This window comes from Delphinus delphis, chromosome 10 (assembly GCF_949987515.2).
Source record: "Delphinus delphis chromosome 10, mDelDel1.2, whole genome shotgun sequence".
Taxonomy (NCBI): Eukaryota; Metazoa; Chordata; class Mammalia; order Artiodactyla; family Delphinidae; genus Delphinus; species Delphinus delphis.
In genome coordinates this window covers 3,320,219-3,341,486 of record NC_082692.2, presented here as the reverse complement: position 1 = coordinate 3,341,486, position 21,268 = coordinate 3,320,219, and the positions used below count along the sequence as shown (strand labels likewise).

General features: G+C 51.6%; 1 protein-coding gene across 2 annotated transcripts in view; it reads right to left on the bottom strand.

Moving 5' to 3' along the window:
* Positions 1-21,268, bottom strand: part of CDYL (chromodomain Y like) — a 153,426-nt gene that overhangs the window by 2,110 nt on the left and 130,048 nt on the right. For both annotated transcript variants that reach the window (XM_060023704.1, XM_060023703.2), the window contains 4 exons: positions 10,058-10,314; positions 8,647-8,819; positions 4,060-4,270; positions 305-448 (listed from right to left, as the gene is read on the bottom strand). In XM_060023704.1, coding sequence (XP_059879687.1) covers positions 305-448; positions 4,060-4,270; positions 8,647-8,819; positions 10,058-10,314 — 785 coding nt within the window. The remainder of the gene's footprint in view (positions 1-304; positions 449-4,059; positions 4,271-8,646; positions 8,820-10,057; positions 10,315-21,268) is intronic.

Below are 21,268 nucleotides of genomic sequence, written 5' to 3'. Positions count from 1 at the left end.
TGTTACCCAGCACACTTATCAAACAAAAACCAAAGTCCACTGAGGGAGAAGTAAGTGCGGTTGTGCGAAAAGGGCTTTGGAAACAGTAAAGAACTTTAGAAACGTTGCTTTTTGCAGACTTGCACAGGACACTGAGGTGACTGACTCTCAGCTTGACCTGCACTCCTCGGCTCCCGGGTATCTGCAGAGGGAGGGCAAGGTCAGCAGCGGCCCGAGCCCAGCCTCCGGTGCCCCCTGTGCGTGCCCTGCAGGGAAAGGTCGCGGTGAGAGCACTGACAGGCGGAAGAGAAGGAACTGGACGTACGACCGGGTTACAGGAGGCGAGCTCCTTAATGCGGACCATGACTTCCTGGGTGAAGGTCCCGGGCCAGAACACCTGGGAGACCAGGCCCTTGCCGCACGCCTCCTGCGCCGTCAGCTTCCGTCCACTGAGCAGCATTTCGTTCGCCTGGAAGGAAGAAAGAGCAGAGGGCGCGTGAGACGCGGGAGGGCACGGCAGGGAGGACACAGCCCGAAAACTCAGCCCTGAAATTTCAGACTGTGCGCGAGTAACACACGGGAGATGCCATCAACAGGGGACGCAACTACCGGCCGGAGAGTTTCAAGATGTAAAAGGCTTATTTTGTGACGTAGAACAGAACCAAGGAATCTAAATTAAAGAAGGTCTCTCTGCTATAGATCTGAAGTTACTGGCATGTCCCTCCCTGCCTGCCGCCGCCCAGTGCCAGCCATTCCCACGTGTGGACTCATTCAGCACACGAACCGGTTTCCCAGGCAACAGGCGTAAGCAAGGCTAATGGCAATTGGTGGTTTTAGGGATTTGCACCAGGCACAGAACTGCTACCCAACGTTTTCTATGTCAGAGAGGCCAACGGTCAGAGCAAGGTTCTAAGGGCAGGGATGTTTCTGCTGCAGGGTAACTCGGCAGCCACGGTTAACATCCACACGGTAAAAATAAACTCTGGGACCTGGATGACCACTTAGTCTGCTTAAGAGGGTCTGACCACAGTTACTTCATGGAAGAAGTTCACATCTGCAGATGTTAAAATCAATTTCATACACACTTTTTTTTAAAACTTGGTCCTGGACTTAGGTCACTTTTCAGGTCTCAACACAAGTATGGGTTTTATCTCATTCGAACGACAGGCTCAGGTACTGCAATAAGGAGAAAGGAGAGAATCTATCTGACAAAGAAACGTCACCCTATTCTGCTGTGACAATTTCCTCTCCGTAGTTTATCCTGAAGACTCATGAAGACTTGACAACGAGCTTCTAGGCTCCGGTAAAACATACTTTTTTCCAAAAGAGGTAAAACCCTTGTTACGAAAGGCCCTGCTGGTACTGAGACGTCTCAGCTGACAGACTGTGCACCTCCTGGAACCCACCGGTGCGGCTGGAAAGCAGATGCCTGCGCATCTACTGGCCTTTCAGCGTAGGGCGGGGAGCCAGGTCCCGTCTCCTAGCCCGTGTTTCTATGCACTCCACTGCATCGTGCAGACAGGACCACAAGCCAGGCACTGAGCGTGGAGCACGTTCTCAAGACCGACGTGAACGCCAGGGTCTGAGCTCGGATGGTGGACGTAGACACTGCCGGCCGTGGGCCGTCTGGAGTGCGAGTGACGGGGCGGGCGTCCTCAGCCCCTCGCCGTCACTTCCTTGAACATCGTTTTCTGCCACGTGGAGGTCACTTACTGCTCCCCCTACCCCGTCTCTCCTTCCCTTTTCTGGACGCTGAGGCCTGGGGCCAGTGACGGCCAGTCGTGAGCTGTCCTTGCTGCCTGGCTTCCTTCACGAGAACCGGCTCGCCCCTACTTGCTGTTACGGGAAAGCCGGCCCCTACTCGGCCTTCCTACTCCAGGTGGGGGGATGCACAGGGCAACGCGGGGCAGGTCTGCACAGACCCCAGAAAGTGCAGTGCCTGGCTGTACGCGGCTCCCCCAGGCAGGCCTGGTATGGGGGGGGGCGGCAGGGGGCATCCACCACGTGAACCTAGTGGCCGGTGCAGCCGCTGTCTCTCTGCAGCTCCAGCCGGACACCAGGGCCAAGCTGGCAGGTCCTGAGGAGCCCAGTCGCTGGCCACGCTGCTCCTCACTCCGGCCTCGGACTGTGCCCTGCCTGCAGGGCCCCGGGGTCCCCGGCCCAGAGACCCTTCCCGTGCCGGCCTGCGGAGCAGCGGGTGGACACGCACCCTGGGAGGACGGGCGCTGGCCTCCGCGTCCCTGTGGGCTGGGAAACAAGGGGCAGAGGCCAGCACGGCCCTGGCAACCCTCCTTCCCCCTGATCTGAAGGGGTGCCGTCTCCCCTCTTCACAGCTCTGGGCGTGGCGGTCCCAGAGGGGCCACAGCTGCCAGCAAGGGTCCCACTGGCCTTCAAGCCACGACTGCTTCCTGGGCAGGCCAGGGGGCCCCCAGAGCCATGCGGTCCTCCCGCCTGACTGCAGCCATCCACGGACCAGGGCAGCAGCTCGGGCCTGGGCACACACAGGGCCCAGCGTCCCCAGCAGGATGGCCACTGAGGGCAGCTGGCGGGGGGCTACAGCAGGAAGGGAGACGAGGGGGAGCGGCCCTGAGACCAGATGTGGCCATGGGTGCTGCGGCTTGTCTCACGTCACTCCTCTTACGTTTCTTTAAACCCTTTAAACGTTCTGTTTGGGAGTGAGTAGACTTACGGAGAGATGATAAAAGCACAGAGAGCTCCTGGGCCCCGTCCCCCAGCTGTCCCTCACGGTAACACCTTACGGAACACCTCGTGATGACCAAAACCAGAAAATCACCATCAACATGATGCTCTTACGACTGAGCCGCGAACTGTCTGCCAATCTTGCCAGGTTTCCCAGCGACGTCCTTTCTCTGACCCAGGCCCCCTGCCCTGAGCCGTCAGGCCCCCTCCAGGCCGCGATGGTTCCTCGGCCTTTCGGTGAGTCGTCTGACCGGGTGCCCTAGAGGGCGCTGTGCAGTGTTTGCGGGCAGTGCCAGCCGCCAGGGCTGCTCCAGTGTTACCTGGGTGCCCAGGACGCCTACTTCTCTCAACTGCACTTACTCTTTTTCCACCATCAATAACGAGCGCATGCAAACATCCTTTTCCTCGTGAGCTGGGGGCCCCTGCCTGAGGCAGCACCCTCTGTCTCGTTGTCCTCTGTGTCTCCCCCAGGAACGGGTGGGGGGGGAGTCCTGCACCCAGGTGCGCGGCCCCGCACACGGGCAGGAGGAGGTGGCGCCCACGGGACAAGGGCGACGGCTGGACACGGCTGTGCTGCCCAGATCTAGCTGCCCGGCTGCTGGAGACGGTCAGCACAGATGCCAGGAGCCCTGGGGACCCTCTGCTGCGGGGTGACACCACAGCCCGAGCTGAGCCACGGCAGCCAGCCACTCCAGCCCACGGCAGGGTGCGTGTCCCAGGCCACAGGTGCCCCAGGGCTCCCTGCGGGGGCGGGGGTGAAGCTCCACAGGGCCTGCCATACAGCTCGGCTCCTGCCGCCGCGTGCTGGCCTCCCCTTCAGCGTCTGTGCCTGCAGCCCCAGGCCAGGACCCCAGCCCGTACCAGATTACGGCTCAAGGAGTGAGGAACGTCAACGTGAACTTTCTACAACCCACAAGCTGCAACACAAACAGACTCTCGTTACGGGTGGATTTAACAGGTAAGACGAAAGCCCCCCAATCCTGGGGGGAAAGGCCCAGCTTTGCTCCTTCGTGCTTTCCCCTAAAAGGGCAGCTTTCAGGTTATGAGGGCAAGAACCTGTTGATTGCAAACTCTGGTTCGTTTGGGTCACACTGGGTGTTTACTACTCGTGGGTATCGGTGTTAATCACGCAGAGACAGAGATTCCTCATGGTAGGAGGGCCTCTTCCCTAAACAGTCTATGAACCAAACCGTGAAAACCTTCCACGAGCTCCTGAACTAAGAGTGTGATTTCATGATTTAAGAACAAGAACTGAATTACAAGTGCATTTGATGCAAAGTGCCCCCAGAATGACACCTTGTCTGTATTTAGAAAAACACTAACCAAACTAGACTTCCGCAGGACGTTTTCTAAGATGATTTTTTAAAAAGAGGTACTCACAGATGCTCCTCCCATAATCCTGGGAAACATCACGGTGGAACAGCCATCTGGACTCTGTCCGAAGGTAGTGTAGGGTGTTTGGAACCAAGCCTTCTCATTGGCCCAAACCACGTCACAGAGAGGCAGGATGGACGCTCCTAGCCCAATGGCTGGGCCATTTACGGCTACAATAATAGGCTTCTTAAACTGAATGAAAGTATTCACGAAGTTTCTAAAATGGAAAATGAATGAGGGAGTTACTCAAAACACTGCATGGTTGAGCAACAGAAAAATCTACTCCTACGGAATTCAGTACACCAAGATGTGATCTCTGGGGGCATCACCGTGACTTGGAATTCGTTGATGGCCTTCTCCCCACTGCCAGGGGCCCTGGCTTTATGTACCGTGTGCTGCCAAGGCTTAATGGTGCCTTGGACACCAGGCCAGGGTGGCTGTCGCCACAGGACCTGTGAATTCTGCGGGAACAACACAGCGGAAGGTGCTCTCGGCTTGGGCTCCAGGGCCAACCTGTCTTCCCCTGACGGCAGGAGCAGCCCAGGAACCACGATAGGCTTCGGAGGACCAGTCCCGCAGCTCTCCCGGAGGAGGCCTGGCGTCACTGCGGTAGCCTGTGCTGGGCAGGGACATGGGGCCTGGGGCCAGGAACCCCAGGGTTCCAGTCCCCAGGTCTGGACTTGGTCTGTGATTTCAGACGGCTTACTGATTAACTCGAAACACAGAAATTTCCTGAGTTTATACAGAACTAGATGGAATGAGTTGGGGGACGTAGGGACAAGAAGCTCACAGGCTCGTGTGAGATGTGAGACCTGACGAGAGCATCACACTGCTGGGAACTGCTGGAGGGTCAGGCTGGGAAGGCGGGCTGCTCTGCTCTTCGGTTCAGGGCCAGATGGTGCATCTCCCTCCCCTGCACGGTCGCGTCGTGTGAAGACTTAACGTGGTGAAGAAAAGGACAAACCCACCCAAAATTAATATAAGATAATGCCTTTAAGGCCAGCTATGTTCTAGATCAGAAGTCCAGAACTCCAAATTCTCAACCTGACGCCCCCCAGCTTTGGGGCCAAAAATACCAGTCTGGGTCCTGCTCCCTACAATTCAGCAATTTAAAAATAAGGCAAATCTGTGCAGATCGTCTCTATCATCTAGTCTCCCCTCCTCCCCAAATACTGACAGGAAGGGTCGTGTCTTTTGGATGGTGGGGGGGGAGGTTTGGAGGGAGTGTGTGTAGGGTGTGTGTGTGCGTGTGGGGGGGAGGGGACCCTAGAGTTTGGCAGCCTGCAGGCCTCACTCTGGGAACTCTTCTCAAAAGCCCCTGCAGTCAGCACAGACCTCAGCCTGCCCCGGGGTCCCCAAAGGTTGGGGGGATTGAGAATTAGGTCACTCGAATGAGCTGCAGAGACTTTTAAATGAGAGCCTGGGGCACTGTTAGGAAGATCACACTGGGTTTTAAGGACGCAGAGAGCCAGACACCCTTTACAATAGGTCCTTGAAATAATCCTAGACCAGTACGTGAAGCTACTTCAGTTCCGCCACTGTTTGAGGATTCTGGGTCAATGAGTCGTGACGGAAATGCATTTTCTATGCTCAGTTACCAACGACCCTTGAGAAGGTAACTGCTGTCTCCCTGGTTTAAAGCAGACGTTTTCCCCGAGTAGCCCCACATTCATCTGCTCACGTGAACAGGGGCAAAGTGGAAGCTCTTTCAGTGCTGACATCTGGAAACCATGGATGGGATGGTAGCTTAACATGAAAGAGGTGATCAAAACAGTGTAATAAAGGGATTCTATAGAGAAACGGTACAAGGAATGAATCCTTCTCATATGTCAGTATAAAAGAAAAAAAATCTGCTTCTAAAGTACATATTGCAAAATCAGGCTGGAGAAATTGGAACTGAATTTTTCCCCCCTAAGAAGATTTTTATTTTTGCTTGGATTGATCATCTAAACCCGGGGCTCTTTCTGGGCGGAGTATGAATTAACCGACTCCCTCTGGAGTGAAGGCCATCGCCCCTTCTTGGAGGACTCCACCACGCCATCTGATGAGCTCTGAGACGCCAGAGCGAGCACGGTCCACAGAGAAACCCCTCTCGTGTGAAAATTAAAAAAAACAAAACCCCCCAAAAACCCCCAACAGAAGTTCACAGAACTGCTTTTCTGTTTTGCAGGAACTTCCCTGAGCCAAGAAGGCTTAGCCACACGGCAGCCAGAGGCAGGAGGCGCCTTCGGGCCCCGGGATGGCTCTCGGGGGCCTGGCAGCCAGGGACCGTCTGTCCACTGCTTTGCGGGACGTAAAGTAAGTGTAGTTTAGAACTTACAATGCATGAACGTTCAAATGTGCTCAATGCAACATACTGAATTTAAACTTCGCTTTCCTCTGGATTGCCTATGAATTGAGTGAAAGGCTGTGCTGGGAACAGCAGGGAAGGAAAGAGATCATATTTGCCACAAAAAGACTCTTAAAACCGAAATTCTCTCCATTCTTTTGAAGTACATTTACTACCCCACAGACCTCACCAAGTTAGAAAATCACCTAAGAACAACAGTCCAGGAATTGTTTTGGGGAAACCAAGAACTGACCTGTTAAGGGCCAGTTCACTGCCATTTCTCAACTGATCTCCCCCTTCACGAGAGTGCCTGGAACGGGAGTGAATGCGGAAGAGGTCAGGTTCCAGGGGACGTTTCCTCTCTGGCTTTGTTCCCTCCCCAAATCTCTGCTCCTCTCGCCTCCTTTTGGGGGGAGGAGGCTCCTGGTCCTTCAGACACAAAGCAGCAGCTACTGGTCCCCACAGACTGCAAAAGCCTAACGTTATAAATTGATCCCTAATAACTGTTTTTATCACTAATGTGCTGAGTATTTTTATTACAATTAATCTGCAAACTGGTTACTGCCATCCCAGCAACGGAATTAGCCCCTACAGATACTTAAGAAGCTAACAGTTCAGACCTGACCTTCCTATTTCCCACCTTTCTTTCGGAAACTCGCTGCGATTGATGTTCTTTGCCCAAAGTTTTAAGGAATTTGAGACGAGACACCACAGAAACAAAAGATACACGTAGTAATAGCTTTTACACACATAAACATGAATTTCAATGCAAATGAGCAAAAGTAAAGGTTAAGTCAATCTGGTGGAACTATTTTTGGATCCTGCCTGAGAGCATTCAGAAAAATTCACATTGACAAAAACATATCATTTAAAGAAGAACTGATTTCCTAAAGCAAGATTCGGCTTTCCCCTAGGATACCAATTCGGCCTTTTGTGGGGAGTGAGGAGAGCCTGGAGTTTCTGAAATGGAGCGGGTGGCTGAAGAAAATAAGCATTTAAAATTACCCAGAAGTTCAACACATGAGACAGCGCTTGATCTATCCTTCCTCTACTTTGTCTAATCCCAACAATACGAGCCTTTGCGCCCGTCAAGGGCAAACCCACCCTGGAGAAGCGGCCCAGAACGTTCATTGGTGGAACTCAGGGAACCGTCTACGGGGGAGTGAGCCAGAACCCTGGCTTCTCACTCAGCAGAGCCCCCAGATCACACAGTCAGGTGGGAAGTCAGTGTGATCTTACGGAGAATACACAGTCACCACCTGAGGCATAAGCATCTGTATTTTAAAAATGAACATTAAGTCCCTATAATTCATCCTGAAAGGGTGGGATGGGTCAATAATTAGGAATATCTACAAGTTATCCTAAAGTTACTGATGACTTGTCAAGGAATTACGTGCATTGATCAAGCAGTTTACTTTGAATAACAAGATGGTCCCGTCTAGTACGCTGCAAGTTTGAAATTATTTAGGAAGCCAGAAGCAATGCTTAATAAAATCAGATTATAAAATTTCAAACTAGTTTTGGAGAAACAACTACCCTACGATAGCCTAAAAAAGAGTAACGAGTAATGTTGGAGAAGATCAACGAACAGATAATGCCTCGTGTACATGCACACGTGTATAGTGTGAGAAAACATTAATTTTGAGAATTATTAAAAATATTCTGAAAGGCCAAGGCAATGCCCGATAGTCCCAAGGTGTGGGGTTCCAGGGCTCCTCTGACGGGCTGTTTGGGGCTGCGCCCATCGGAACCATCTGGGGAGATCTTTTGGAGAGAGATGCCCTGCCTACTCCAGGCCAAGACAGGAAAAAGGCTTCCACCATCCTGCTGTGTGGCTGGAACTCAGGATGAACTTGTGTGTACTGCTTGTACTGAAAAAACCTGCTCGTGTGATGTTATGGAACTAGTGTGTCATAAAGTCCAGCCGATTTAGTTTAGAGTCAAGCAAACGGTAAGTTACCACATGAAAAAGACAGTGTCTTTATCCCAGGGCTGGCGGCAGAGCACACGGAGCGTGGACGGCCGAAGCCCCCGCCACGTGCTACCCTGTGCTCTGCCCCTGGAGTGCCCCCCATCGAGCGTGCTGGGCTCCAGCCAACCTTGACATGCGTCATCTGCTCAAGGCAAGTGGCCCACAGCAGAGACAGAAGGTCTGATCAACTCTGCTACCAGCGAGTCTCAGGGGCGGAGACGCACGCCCTGCTCGCAGGCCCGTCCAGACCCGCCCCACGGGGCCTGGGTCACGCCGGCCCAGGTGTGCGTACCTGATGGCCTCGGCCATCTTCGTGCTCTCTCTCTTCCGGTCGTCCGTCAGGCGCCGGATGAAGTAGATGAAGTCAAGGCCGCAGCAGAAGACGCTGCCCACGGCGCTGAAGAGCACCAGCTTGCTGTCGTCGGCGGCGGCCGTGCTCAGGGCGCTCTGCACTTCCTTCATCACCTGAAAGGCACCGGGAGTCACGGGCGCGAAGGGAACGCTAAGAGCATCTCATTACTGGACCATCTCGATCCACGCAAAGTGCATTTACAGCCTGATACTGTTGCCTGTACCTACCAAGTAACTCACAAGTTTCTTATTTTGTGAAACCAGGGATTGGGAATAATGGGGACAGAGTCTCATCACATAACAAATTACGAACAGAGTATCATAACTAGAGAGATGTGTGAATCTGAGTTACTCAACGGTCCCGTCCTTGCGGCTCTCGGTGGGTGAGTTATGTATTATATCCCCTTGGCATTTCTACAGTGTGGACAGCAGGTGGCGCGTGCAACCAGTCCAAACAAACTACTAGTCTGGTTTCATTCGACACCAGCCTCCGTCCTTGGGACAGAAACCCCAAGTTTAGTGCGTACGGGTACGAGTACAAGCACATCAGCATGGAGGCATTTTAGAAGGGCACACACTACTTAAAATGGTCTCTCTGAGGGACTTACAAATAACCAACGGTCTAACGATGTACCGGGGACCAGCCGCCCTGAGCTGGTCTGTCCCGTGATCCTGGCCAGACACACTAGCTTTCTGTGGTTTTCTCGTCCAGAGAAGGCGTGACCTAGCTGTTCACAAGCAGGAGACAAGAGTGCAGGTTCAAACACTTCCGATTTTAGATACTTCACAGAACTAAGTTTCGAGCCTTTGTGAGCACCAGTCTCCCTCGATCCTGGGAAGCTACCTTTACCGGGTACGATCAGTAACAACTGCACTGGCATCACTGCAGCTGTAAGTTCCACTACGTGGAGTGCTGGGACCGACTGGGAAGGATGGTGAGATATTCAGAAGGCTGGACCTGGGGCTCTTTAATCTTGTCTGAACAGAGAGCTCTGGGACCTGACGAAAGCTACAGGATGGCGTGTGCACACGCTTTACATGTGACTTCAGGGAGGCCCTCCGTCCCCCCCGATGGATGAAGAGCTCCTGGCCGGGAGGTGGAAGCACAGGGGCACCACCGCCACCTCCCTGTTCACAGCCAGAGCCCCGAGCAGGAAGCCGGGTCCTCGCCGGACCACACTGTCCCCACGTATAACGGGGAGCAGGCCTGCCGTGCTGCGCTGGCTTCCACCGTCGGGTGAAACAGCCCGGGGTGGGGATGGGGGATGAGAAAGGGTGCAGGAGAGCAGGGACCGGGCCCCGCAGGCCCAGAGAGACAGGCGGCCCCAAGCAGCCCCAGGGACGGTGCTCACCTCTGGGTTGAGAGAGTTGTTCTCGGACGACTTCGTGGACAGCAGGATGTGGGTGAAGCCGTCCTGCTTCCGGACAACGATATCCCTGTACCTGTAGGCGCTTTCCGTCTGCCTCACGCTGAAACGCAGCCGCTTGTCGAAGGGCTGGTCTCGTCTGTCATCGATGAATTTCCTCTTCCCGGCCGTCACGCCCGTGACTGACGTCTGCAGGTTGGTCGTCCCGTTGGCCGTCAGCGCATCCATGAATGGAGAAGAACCTGCCAGGGGTCCGAAAGCACAGCAGTCGGTGAGGTCTTGCCATCAACTCACCTTTGAATTAGGGAAAAATGCTTGCGACAGATCCAGGATCGACTGTGCTAATTTAAGAAGCTTAAAAAGTAGAACCTTTGGAGAGGATAGGCGTTTGTTTGCCTCCCAAGTCTGACGAGGAAATCACCCTCGCACTGATCCCGCCTAATAAAACAAGAGATGGGAAGGAACGTGCTGAAAAGAAACTGCGAAATTTGAGACTTTTGAGGAACGGAACTGAACTAGAACGGGTCTCATGAAGAGGACGTATTCCGGGCTTGAGAAGTTGAAAGAAAAATGGAAACTGATTCAAAGAAATGTTATTAGAGCCGAGCTATCTGCCATTTTAGCCGAAATTTCTTCTGGATGAAGAGCCGCTCACACAGGCTCACGAAGCAGCCCCGCCCCGTTTCTGCGGCTCGGCCACGCCCTCGGGCCACTCTGTCCTCTGGTCCCGGTTCTACTACAAACAGCCTTTTCAATGGCTGGAGACGGCGCTCTCTCCTGCCACCAAAAGTTAGTCCCGCTGATTCTCCCTCCTCTGTCGGCTGTTCTGTGTCAGCCTGGCTGCTGTGTTTCACTCAGCCTTAAAGACACGGCCTTCCGAACTTGGTGTTTCTTACTACGATAAAGTCAAGGGTTTGATACTTTCTTAGAGTTACCAGGAAATGTCAGGCTAAGGGTTCAAGTGTTGAGGCAAATAATTTGCTCCTATTGGTGTGAAGTGTCTAAATATTATCTAACCTGGTAATGCATGTATAGAGCCTTTGGGTGGAGGAAGAAAGGGAAAGAGATGCAAGGAACTGGATCAGGCTTTACTAATAAAATGAGCAAGGAGAGGAGTTCCCTGAGAAGACCTGGATGAATTACGAGTCAGAAATACTTCCTGCAAAGTGAAAGAAGATAAGCTGGAGACGACTTGTGAATGGATGTTTAGAGAAGTCAGATCATCTCCTGGTTAAACAGGTTGACTTTCATTCGGTTAGTAGAACTACTTTGGAGGTTTTTAGAATTGAAAATAAATTCATTTTTGGGAAAATCTGGGAAAGGTTCTAATACATAAGTGGTACAAGACTCTGAGACTATAAAAAGGTACATGGTACAAGGCCTCCCCCATCAGCCCACGACGCCCTGCCCTCCACAGCCACTGTATCTGGTTTCCAGGTGTCTTACAGTGCCCTACGTGTGTATCGGCAAATAGGAACTTAAGTGCTTCTCTCTCACCCGCCTTTAACACACACAAATGGCAGCACGTTAGACACAGCGTTGTGGATTTCTGTAATGCATTTTACCAGCAATTTTTGATACTACAGATGATGCTGCAACGCATAACCTTGGCTTGTGTTGTCCCTTCCAATGTGCTGGCCAACCTGTAGGATAAGTTTCTAAAGGATCTGTAATGGAAAGAGCTTTTGATGAGCTGTTACCCGTGAGACCGGGCACTGCTGAATCTTTCCGAGGAAGCCAGCAGGGATCCTTTGTTTCTTTTAACCTTCAGCCTCTCCTCTACCAGGTCCCCCCACCCTCCCGTCTGTGTTTACAGCCGTTCTCCAACCTCTTCCACCCTCTGCGCTCTGAGCTGCTCTTCCCAGCACTGCCCTCTCTTCTCAGGCCCGTCACAGCCCCGCCTGGGCTGTCCTTGCTGTCCCCACTTCTCCCTCTGCCCATCGTTCCTCCACCCATCTGCCCTGAGGTGCAGTCTACGCGGACAACTTCTCAGGTGCAGGGAGGAACGGGCCATGGATGAGGCTAAACCACTGAGCCTGGTGCCCAGGAGACGGGGCATCTGCAGGGGAGTGTCACAGGGAACTGTGGTTTTCTCCAGTCACTGCTGAAGTGAAGAGTGAAGAGGCTCCGGAGCCCAGAAGCGGGGCCTGTGGTAAGCGGAGTGGGTGTCCAGAAATGACAGCGGAGCTGAGAAGCAGAAGCAGTGAAGGAGTGGGGGAGCCGCGAGCCTGCCTGGGTGCAGGGAGGTCACGCGCAGGGCCAGGGGGCTGCCCAAGGGGAGGGAGCGGAGCCACGCGACGAGGCTGTGTCAACAGTGGCGTGTGCCACAGAGAGAAGGAGGGGAATGGAGAGGTCGTGGGGTGGGGGGGTGGGGCACGAGGGGCCAATCTTAAACCCGGGAAGTTGTCTCACTGGAGGGCAGAAGCCAGAACGGAGAATTCAATGTACGACAGACAAAAACTGTCACATGCAAAAAACATACCTGTTCAAACCAAGAATCTGTTAAAATGCGGTGGTGAGGGCCCCAGAAGAGCAACTGCAGCTGAGCGGGACCGGTATTTACGGGACCGACAATGATGATTCCCCTGCCTAAAAAGAGGTCCCGTCAGAAATAAGCCCACGCAGAGGCAGGCAGGGAGGCCGCCCGCCCGCCCCGGGTGAAGGCTCACGGGCGGCCCGGCTGGGGCTCCGGCACATTCCGGAGGAGCAGGTTCTCGGGGAGGCGCTTGCTGGTGTGTCTGGACCTTGATGTTACCAACCCTGAGTGAGTTAACAGGTGCTGTGTCAAAGCGGCAGGAATGACCCTGGTGACACGGGGAAGCCCTCTGCGTGCCGGGTGCCCGCCGCCCACCAGGGCGAAGCCGCTGGCTTCGGATCAGCCCTTCCACCGCGACCTGCTCCTGCTTCGCAGGGTAAGTAAAGTCACACATTCCTCAACGCTCCAGGAGTTTCCCTGGTGGCTTCCTTCCGCAAAGGTTTCTAGGCTATGGGTCCATGTAGCCTTGATACGTGAGCTCTGGAAGCAGCTCAGCATACTGGAGGCAGCGCGTCCCCCGGAGCTCTCCGTGGTTCTGCAAATGTAGCCGTGGATTTCCGTTGCCTAACGCCAACCAGCACTGCTGGCTTTGGCCTTCGTGTCCCTGTTAGAGCTCTGCTGATTGCAGAGCCTGTGATCTTGCCAGTGGCTCAACCCCCAAGCCCAATATGAGCCCCACCTGCAGGACCCTGTTCAGGTGGAGAAGTGCTCACGGCAGGGCTGCCCTCAGACTCGCAGGCGCCAGCGCTGGGCCACGCCCCTCGTGACGTGCGTCCCCCTGTTCAGGTCTGTGCTCCCCCAGGGCCTCTGGACTCGCCGTTCCCTCTGCCTAGAACGTTCAGGCCCTAGAGCTCCAGACGGCTGCTTGTTTCTGCTCATCTGAGCGGCAGCTCCTCGGGAAGCCTCGGTCCCCACGCGTGCGGCCCTCCCGGCAGCACCCACGCGGCCCAGTCTGTCTCCCTCGCAGCGAGCCTCACCCGGCTCATCCGGTCTCACCCGACTTTTACTTACGCTCCGCGGCTGGACGTCACCAAGCTCCCCGTCTGTCTCATTCACTGCCGCACCCCCGGTGCTTGGAACACGCGGTCGCCACTGACCAAGCAGATGAGGGGAGGGGACCCCAACGCCCCTTCAGCCCAGCCCCCTGCACCCAGAGGAGGCGGCCTGCAGCCCACCCAGCCTCGTGACAATCGGGGGCAGCAGTGCCACACTTCAGAGCAGAAGCCACTGCTAAGGACTCAACTAAAAGGCAAACACTGAGATTCAGGAAAAGACGTCCTCCACGATGGAAACCATCGTGTGACACGCAGTGTGACCCAGGCTCTGAGGGAAACACAGGAGGCAAAAGCTCCAGGGAACCGGCATGAAATCCAGCTAGGAAAACCTCACTCAGCGTCTCTCCGAAAAACGGTTTTCTTTTAAAACATTCTAAGAGCAAAAAAGATACTCGCAGGGGCCTCCCTGGTGGCGCAGTAGTTAAGAATCGCCTGCCAATGCAGGGGGACACGGGTTCAAGCCCTGGTCCAGGAAGATCCCACATTCTGTGGAGCAACTAAGCCCGTGCGCCACAACTACTGAGCCTGCGCTCTAGAGCCCGCAAGCCACAACTACTGAGCCCATGTGCCACAACTACTGAGCCCATGTGCCACAACTACTGAAGCCCATGTGCCTAGAGCCCGTGCTCCGCAACAAGGGAAGCCACCACAATGAGAAGCCCGCACACCACAACGAAGAGTAGCCCCCGCTCGCCACAACTAGAGAAAGCCCGCGCGCAGCAACGAAGACCCAACGCAGCCAAAAAAAAAGATACTCTCAAACATGTACTGCTAACCTGTTAAAATTCACGGCTTCAAGGGACTTCCCTGGTGGCACAGTGGTTAAGACTCTGTGCTCCCAATGCAGGGGGCCTGGGTTCGATCCCCGGTCAGGGAACTAGATCCCACATGCATGCCGCCACTAAGAGTTTGCATGCTGCAACTAAGGAGCCTGTGAGCCGCAACTAAGACCCGGTGCAACCAAATAAATAAACAAAGTTTTAAAATTCACTGCTTCAAAAAGCATGTCTCTAACGTGAAATGTGCTTCCAACCATGATAGAGAAACGGTGTCTGGATTTCCTCATTGGCCAGTGAGACCCAGAAAACAGAACAAACCACCACATGACCATTTTAGACAACAGGCAGGGCACGACCGTGTTGCCAGCATGAAGGGGGCAGGTGAGCCCAATGACACACTGGGCGTTCTGCCTGGAGGTGACTTCCACGCTGCGGGGAAATGCTGACCTGGGAACGAAGACTGAAGGCGAGGAGGCCCAGGAGGCTGGAAGAAGAAAAGGACCTGGGCCTCCTGGATATTCATGGCCATTACTTTCTTTAGTCTGAAGTCAGAGAGCAAGCACTACAGTGTCTACAGAATTATCCGCCCTCCTTTATGGAGTCTAACGTTTCAAAACGCTGTCATCCACACTCACTGAACCTAATCCTGTTTAATGATATAAAAGCCGACCGTTTTATTCAGATTATTTATATAATCTGCAAACTGAATTCATTAACAGAAAACTCTTCAAATGAACGTGGAACTAAAGGTAGGCTTTAAACATTAGCATCCCTTGTTTCCATAACACATTCAATGACTCCTCTGTAAGTCATTACAAAAGTCTCTGCTGCAACTCCTTCAATTACACTTCCCTGTCCACGGGGATCTCTGGACTTAAAGTTTATAGGCTCACTCTTGGCTGTCTCCATAAGAGACATTAACATATCATCGGTGCTCCTATAATGCTTTGCTCCAACACGACTGATACATCAGGAACGATCTGAGCACCCGGGCACGCAGCACCCACTGTGAGAAAGCGTGGGCTGTGCCTCTGGGCCCCAACCCGGACTTGGTCCCCCCCTTCACCCCCGCTGAGCCCCCTGGACGCTCGCCACCTTGGGCTGTAAGAGGTGACTCCCCAGAGCAGGAGGGCACCCAGCACTGCCTCTGACACTTGGGATACACCTGACCCAATAAATAAGCCTGAGATTTGAGCCCTCGCCACCCGGTCAGCATGCCTCCTGCTTTCTCAGCAGCATCAGCAGGGTGACCCTCGCTGGCTGGTGCCACCCTGGGAGGTGGGTGGCTGGAGGGGAGAGCAGGCTGCCGGGTCACTGTCCTGACTCTTGGCTTAAGACCTGTGGGGTGGGAGCGGGCAGGCAGACCCGTGATCACTGCCCTGCACGCTCACGTCACGTCCGGTCCCTGGCCCCTCCCTGCCCTGCACGCTCACGTCACGTCCGGTCCCTGGCCCCTCCCTGCCCTGCTTTCTCCACCGGCCCGCTTTCCAGTCTTTCACCTCTAGCCTGACCTCCATCAGCCTCACTGCTTCTCTGCCTTCTAGTTTTGACAACACACTGGCTGTGACCAAGGCCACAACCACAAGAGCTCTCCTCAAACCTTTCATGAAAGTATTTTCCCTACAAAACAAGAACCAAAAACAACAACCCCCCCCCCCCCCAAACTTAAATAAAAATGCATCAGGTGAATAACCAAGATTTTCCATAGTCGGGTCTCTTCCATGTCTCTGACATCCCCTCTTGGGAATCAATCAGGTACCACCATCTGCTCCAGGATCCAGGCAGGACCACCTGCGTCCCAGCTTCCTAAGCTGAGCTGGAGCCTCACTGAGCCAGGGCCAGGGCGCTCCACAACCTTGCACCGAGTAGCCACTGGCACAGAATCTGCGCTGGGGAAAACACACTGCGAACAACTCATTCTTTAAAGAGCAAAAGAATGCCTAAGGGTGGAGGGCGTATAAACGCCACTTTAGTGCACGGAGCACAGAATTCCTTGCCACCACGGAACAGCGCATGAACGCTAGAAATACACGGAAGGCAGATGAATGGAAAATAGTGAAATGAACTAGTTAACAAATCTAAGAGTACCTAGAATTAGGAAGCATTCTGAAAACTGACCGGAAAAAGGACACAAGCTATGATTTCATTTGAAATTATTCTGTTAAATAACTAAGTTTCCAGAGGGAACCAATCTAGGAATATTAAGTATGAAAAAGCAATGAGGAGACTTAAAAAGAAAAATAGCATTTTGAGATAAAAGTGGCAATTAATGAGACTATGCAATTTTAAATAAAGTTTAGCTAATTAATTATAATTTCCTAAAACCTATATAAGATTAGCCCCCCAATTAAACCAAAGATTATGAACCAAGAGGTATACAGTAGTGTAATATTTGACAGGAGAAGTGCAATGTTCTGCCGTCCACAGATTCTCAAACTGACTCACAACAGCATCACTGAGCAGCTTAAAAACAAATGCTCCTGGGGCTACATTCCCAACCACCTGGGGTTTCCGGGAGGGGAGCGGGGCCCCTCCCACGTGACTCTGTTGCGCACCGACAGATGCGGCACAACTGCCGTCTGAATAGGACGCTCAGGATTCCCAGAGGGAAAAGCTTAGGTCAGAGGACCAAGACCCGGTTAGCAGGAACAGTTCCTCCCAAGCAGAAGAGGGTCCTTAAAGTCCAAATGACTGAAAGAGACAAATAAGGAAATGAAGAGACAGAATACGTGATACAAGAAGTGATGACCACTGGAGAGATGACAGGGAGATGCTAGAACAGTCAATCAGGGTATCAGAAATGCAGAGAAACTCGAAATACTCAAAGACAGTCAACACGATTGCTTTTCTCCATTGACAAATTTAGCGAGTGAATCAAAGGAGACAGCAGGAACGTCCCTGGTGGCGCAGTGGTTAAGACTCCGTGCTCCCAATGCAGGGGACTGGGGTTCGATCCCTGGGGTTCGATCCCTGGTTGCGGAACTAGATCCCACATGCATGCCGCAACTAAGGAGCCCACATGCTGCAACTGAGACCCGGCGCGGCCAAATAAATAAATATTTGGCGGGGGGAAAAAAAGAGGAGACAGCAAGGGCTCAAGGTCTGGGAACCTGCAGGGAGTCTGGAAGTTGAGACGGATGAGACCACACCTCTGACCTTGTTAAGAGCTGCATTACATTAGAGAAGACAGGCCCACACGTTCACAGCTAAGTAGCCCAATGGTTGTGTTTATAATTTTGTAACTGTTTGCAGTTAATATCATTAAGGAGAGTAAATACTTCCACATCCTGAAGATTTCCACACCTCCCCTCAGAAGGGCTTCCCATTCAGTGACAACCTTTCCTCAGTTTTTCCCTTATTCTTCCCCAAAAGCAAGGGGGTAGATGCCAGCGAGCAATCATACTAGTTTCTGAGGAGGCGATCAGAGGTTGGGACGCGGAGGCCAAGGCAGGACAACGGACACCACAGGCGCATCGGCACTTGGGGTCCTGGCATCTCACTGAATCTGTTCCACAAGATGAAAGCCGAGGTCCAGAGCTCAGCTGCCCTCCTGGGGTCATGGAGCCCCCAACCAGCAGGCCAGGGGGCCGCTTGCAACTCCCCTCCCCCACCTGCCTGTCCTATGAAAACAAACCACAGAGCTATCTGTCACCTTGTAACTCCTGCCACCAGGCCAGGCATGGGGAAGGGGCAGTCTAGTACCCCCGAAACTGCTTCAGCTTAGCTTTGCTTCACACACACACATGCATGTATTTTGCGGGGGAACAAAAGTCCTAAATAAAACATTAGCAAACAGATTTGGGAACATAATTTTTATTATGGTAAAAACACATAAAACTTGCCATTTTAACCACTTCTAAGTGTCCAGTTCAGTGGCGTTAAGCACATCCACACTGCTGTGCAAACATCACCACCGTCCATCCACAGAGCTCTCCACCTTCCGACCCGCAACGCCGACCCCGTGAAACACCAACTCCTCATTCGCCTGGCAGCCACCCTTCTACTTTCTGTGTCCGTGAATTTGATGACTCTAGCGACCGCATGTAAGTAGAATCATATGACATCTGTCCTTCTGGGTCTGGTTTATTTCATTTAGCGCAATGCCTGAGGTTCACCCATGTTGTGTGTAGCCTGTGCAAGAACGTCCTTCTTTTTTAAAGGTGAATAATATTCCATCCCAGTATTTTCTTCTAAAAAACACCACTTTTGTTTATCCATTCATTCCCCAATGGACATTTGGGGTGTTTCCACCTTTTGGGTGTTGTGAACAATGCTGTATGGACATTTGTATTCCTATGAGCGTACAAATACCTGAGTCCCTACTTCCAATTCTTCGGATGTATACCTAGAAGTGGAATTGGTAATTCTGTGGATTCTATACAAATCTGTACATATACAAGTCTGTATCTGTTGATACAGAAAGGGATCATATGGTAATTCTATGTTTAATTTTTTGAAGTTATATTTAGTATTTTCCCAAATTAGCTAGAATGTGTTTAGTTAGAAATTATAATCAAACTCTTGGAGAAGATCTGAATCATGGCCTGGACTGTGATTACTTCCATCTTCTTGCTAAATTTCTTTGGTTTTCCTGGGATACGGAAGCAGAGGAAACAAATGTGGGATGAGTTCATACAATCAAGACGAATCGCACAAGGATTTGTAGCTGATTCCGAGGCTCTTAGTCTAGAGATAAAATCTTCATCAAACACATTATTTGTTTCTCTTTTTATTGCTGGGAATCACTTTCTCCTGGCCAGTCTTGCAGCTTGAAGATACACGTGAGGCCACAGGCTTCCCCAACGGTGGGACCCAGGCCTCCTCAAGCCTGTGCCTTTGGCCCTGAGAACTAGCCTTTTTTTTTTTTTTTTTGGGCTGTGTCTCATGGCATGTGGGATCCTATTTCCCTGACCCGGGATCGAACTCGTGCCCCCTGCAGTGGAAGCAGCACAGAGTCCCAACCACTGGACCGCCAGGGAATTCCCTAGCCTTGCTTTTACTCAGAGGGTTTCCTGATGACATTTTGACAGGAGGAGAGTAAAAGGAGCTTAAAGATTTTTGTTCTTTGGAATAAAAACACTCCAATTAGCAACGTCACCATAAACTATGCAAACGTCTACAGTCTGGCACAACCAGAAACCACTGAGAGTCCCTGCCTGTGTTGTGAAGTTTCCTGGTACAAAGGTCATTCCTCCACAGCCCCGTCATGTATAGAAGAACCCTCTGTCAGCTCCAATCTTCACTGCGAGTTGAGCTGAGCTCCTCAGGAAGCACTAATCCCTAAGAGGATTTGGATTCCTAGATCCAGAAAAGCACAGGAGTCCTCAGTGGACTAAAGGAAATTTAAGCGTCATCTTTACTGAGTTCAACAGAATTGGCAGTAAAGCAGGTGCAAAGCTATTGGCACCAACGATTCAGAATCAAAGTTAGGAACACGGAGGAGATGGAAACCCTTACAAGTGAAGTGTATTCTTTGAAGAGGTTAATGGAAAACTTACAAGTGTGATTCAAGATTTAGTTATAGATGCAAATTCAAGCTATTTAGTTTTACTTATGACAAACTAAAATAAAAAGTTACTAGCAATATAAATCCTATCATTCTAAATAAGCATATCAGGATAAGTTCCCAAAGTAAATCTAATAAGACAGGTGATGCTTTAAATGTAGTGCATTTTATTTCCTCACTAACAGCCTTGAAACTAAGTCAAATATTGGAGAGAAAAAAACCTAGCAAAAACCTTTATACTATGTCACTTTAAGAACAAAAAAAAGGAACAGAAAATGATCAGACCCACATTCCTCTTTAGTGCTGAGAAGAAGGATTAACAAAAAAATATATATATATATAAGAAGGATAACAATAACTACCTACATGGTATGATTCCTCAGCAGTGGAATCTTATTATTCATCATATCTACAAAAATTTTATTTCCCGCAAAAATGATTCTACCTTATTTGACACAGGACTGAATTCTCTCAACATTTTCCTTTTCCTTTTTTAAAGTAATTTTATTTAATTAATTAAGTTGTTTGGTTATTTTTTTGGCTGTGTTGGGTCTTCGTTGCTACGCACAGGCTTTCTCTAGTTGCGGCGAGCGGGCTTCTCATTGTGGTGGCTTCTCTTGTTGCAGAGCACAGGCTCTAGGCGCGCAGGCTTCAGTAGTTGTAGCACATGGTCTCAGAAGCTGTGGCTCGTGGGCTCCAAGGTGCATGGGCTTCAGCAGTTGTGGTGCGCAGGCTCAGTAGTTGTGGTGCATGGGGTTAGTTGCTCCGCGTCATGTGGGATCTTCCCGGACCGGGGAACAAACCCAATCCCCTGCATTGGCAGAGAGATTCTTAACCACTGCACCACCAGGGAAGTCCCTCAACACTTTTCTTTATAATGCTTATTTTGACTTTTAGAACCAACCAGTTTTTGCAACTATTGCTTTAGTAAGAGAACTAATCAATTACAAGCTGATTTCCCCATTTCATTTTAACAGTGCATGCCCATTAATTTCAAGTCCTCCATATTACAGGAAGACACGCTCGTGGTTAGATACATGTAGAGTACAACCAAACTTCTACTCCAAATAAAATTAATTCACAGTCTATATTTATTGTGCTTAGCATAGTCTAAGCTAAAATGTTCAAGTGCTAATTTCCTAGCGCTGGTGCAGGGGCGCCTCACAGAGCGTAAGACTTCAAACCCCTTCTTGGGATGCACATTATCACCCAGAGTAAGGATAAGTTCAAGGTGTTTGCTGATATTCACAGTGAGGTCTTCTTCGGTCTTCCATCTGCAATGTCAACAGCAACAGGCCAGGGATGAAAACCTGTCATCTA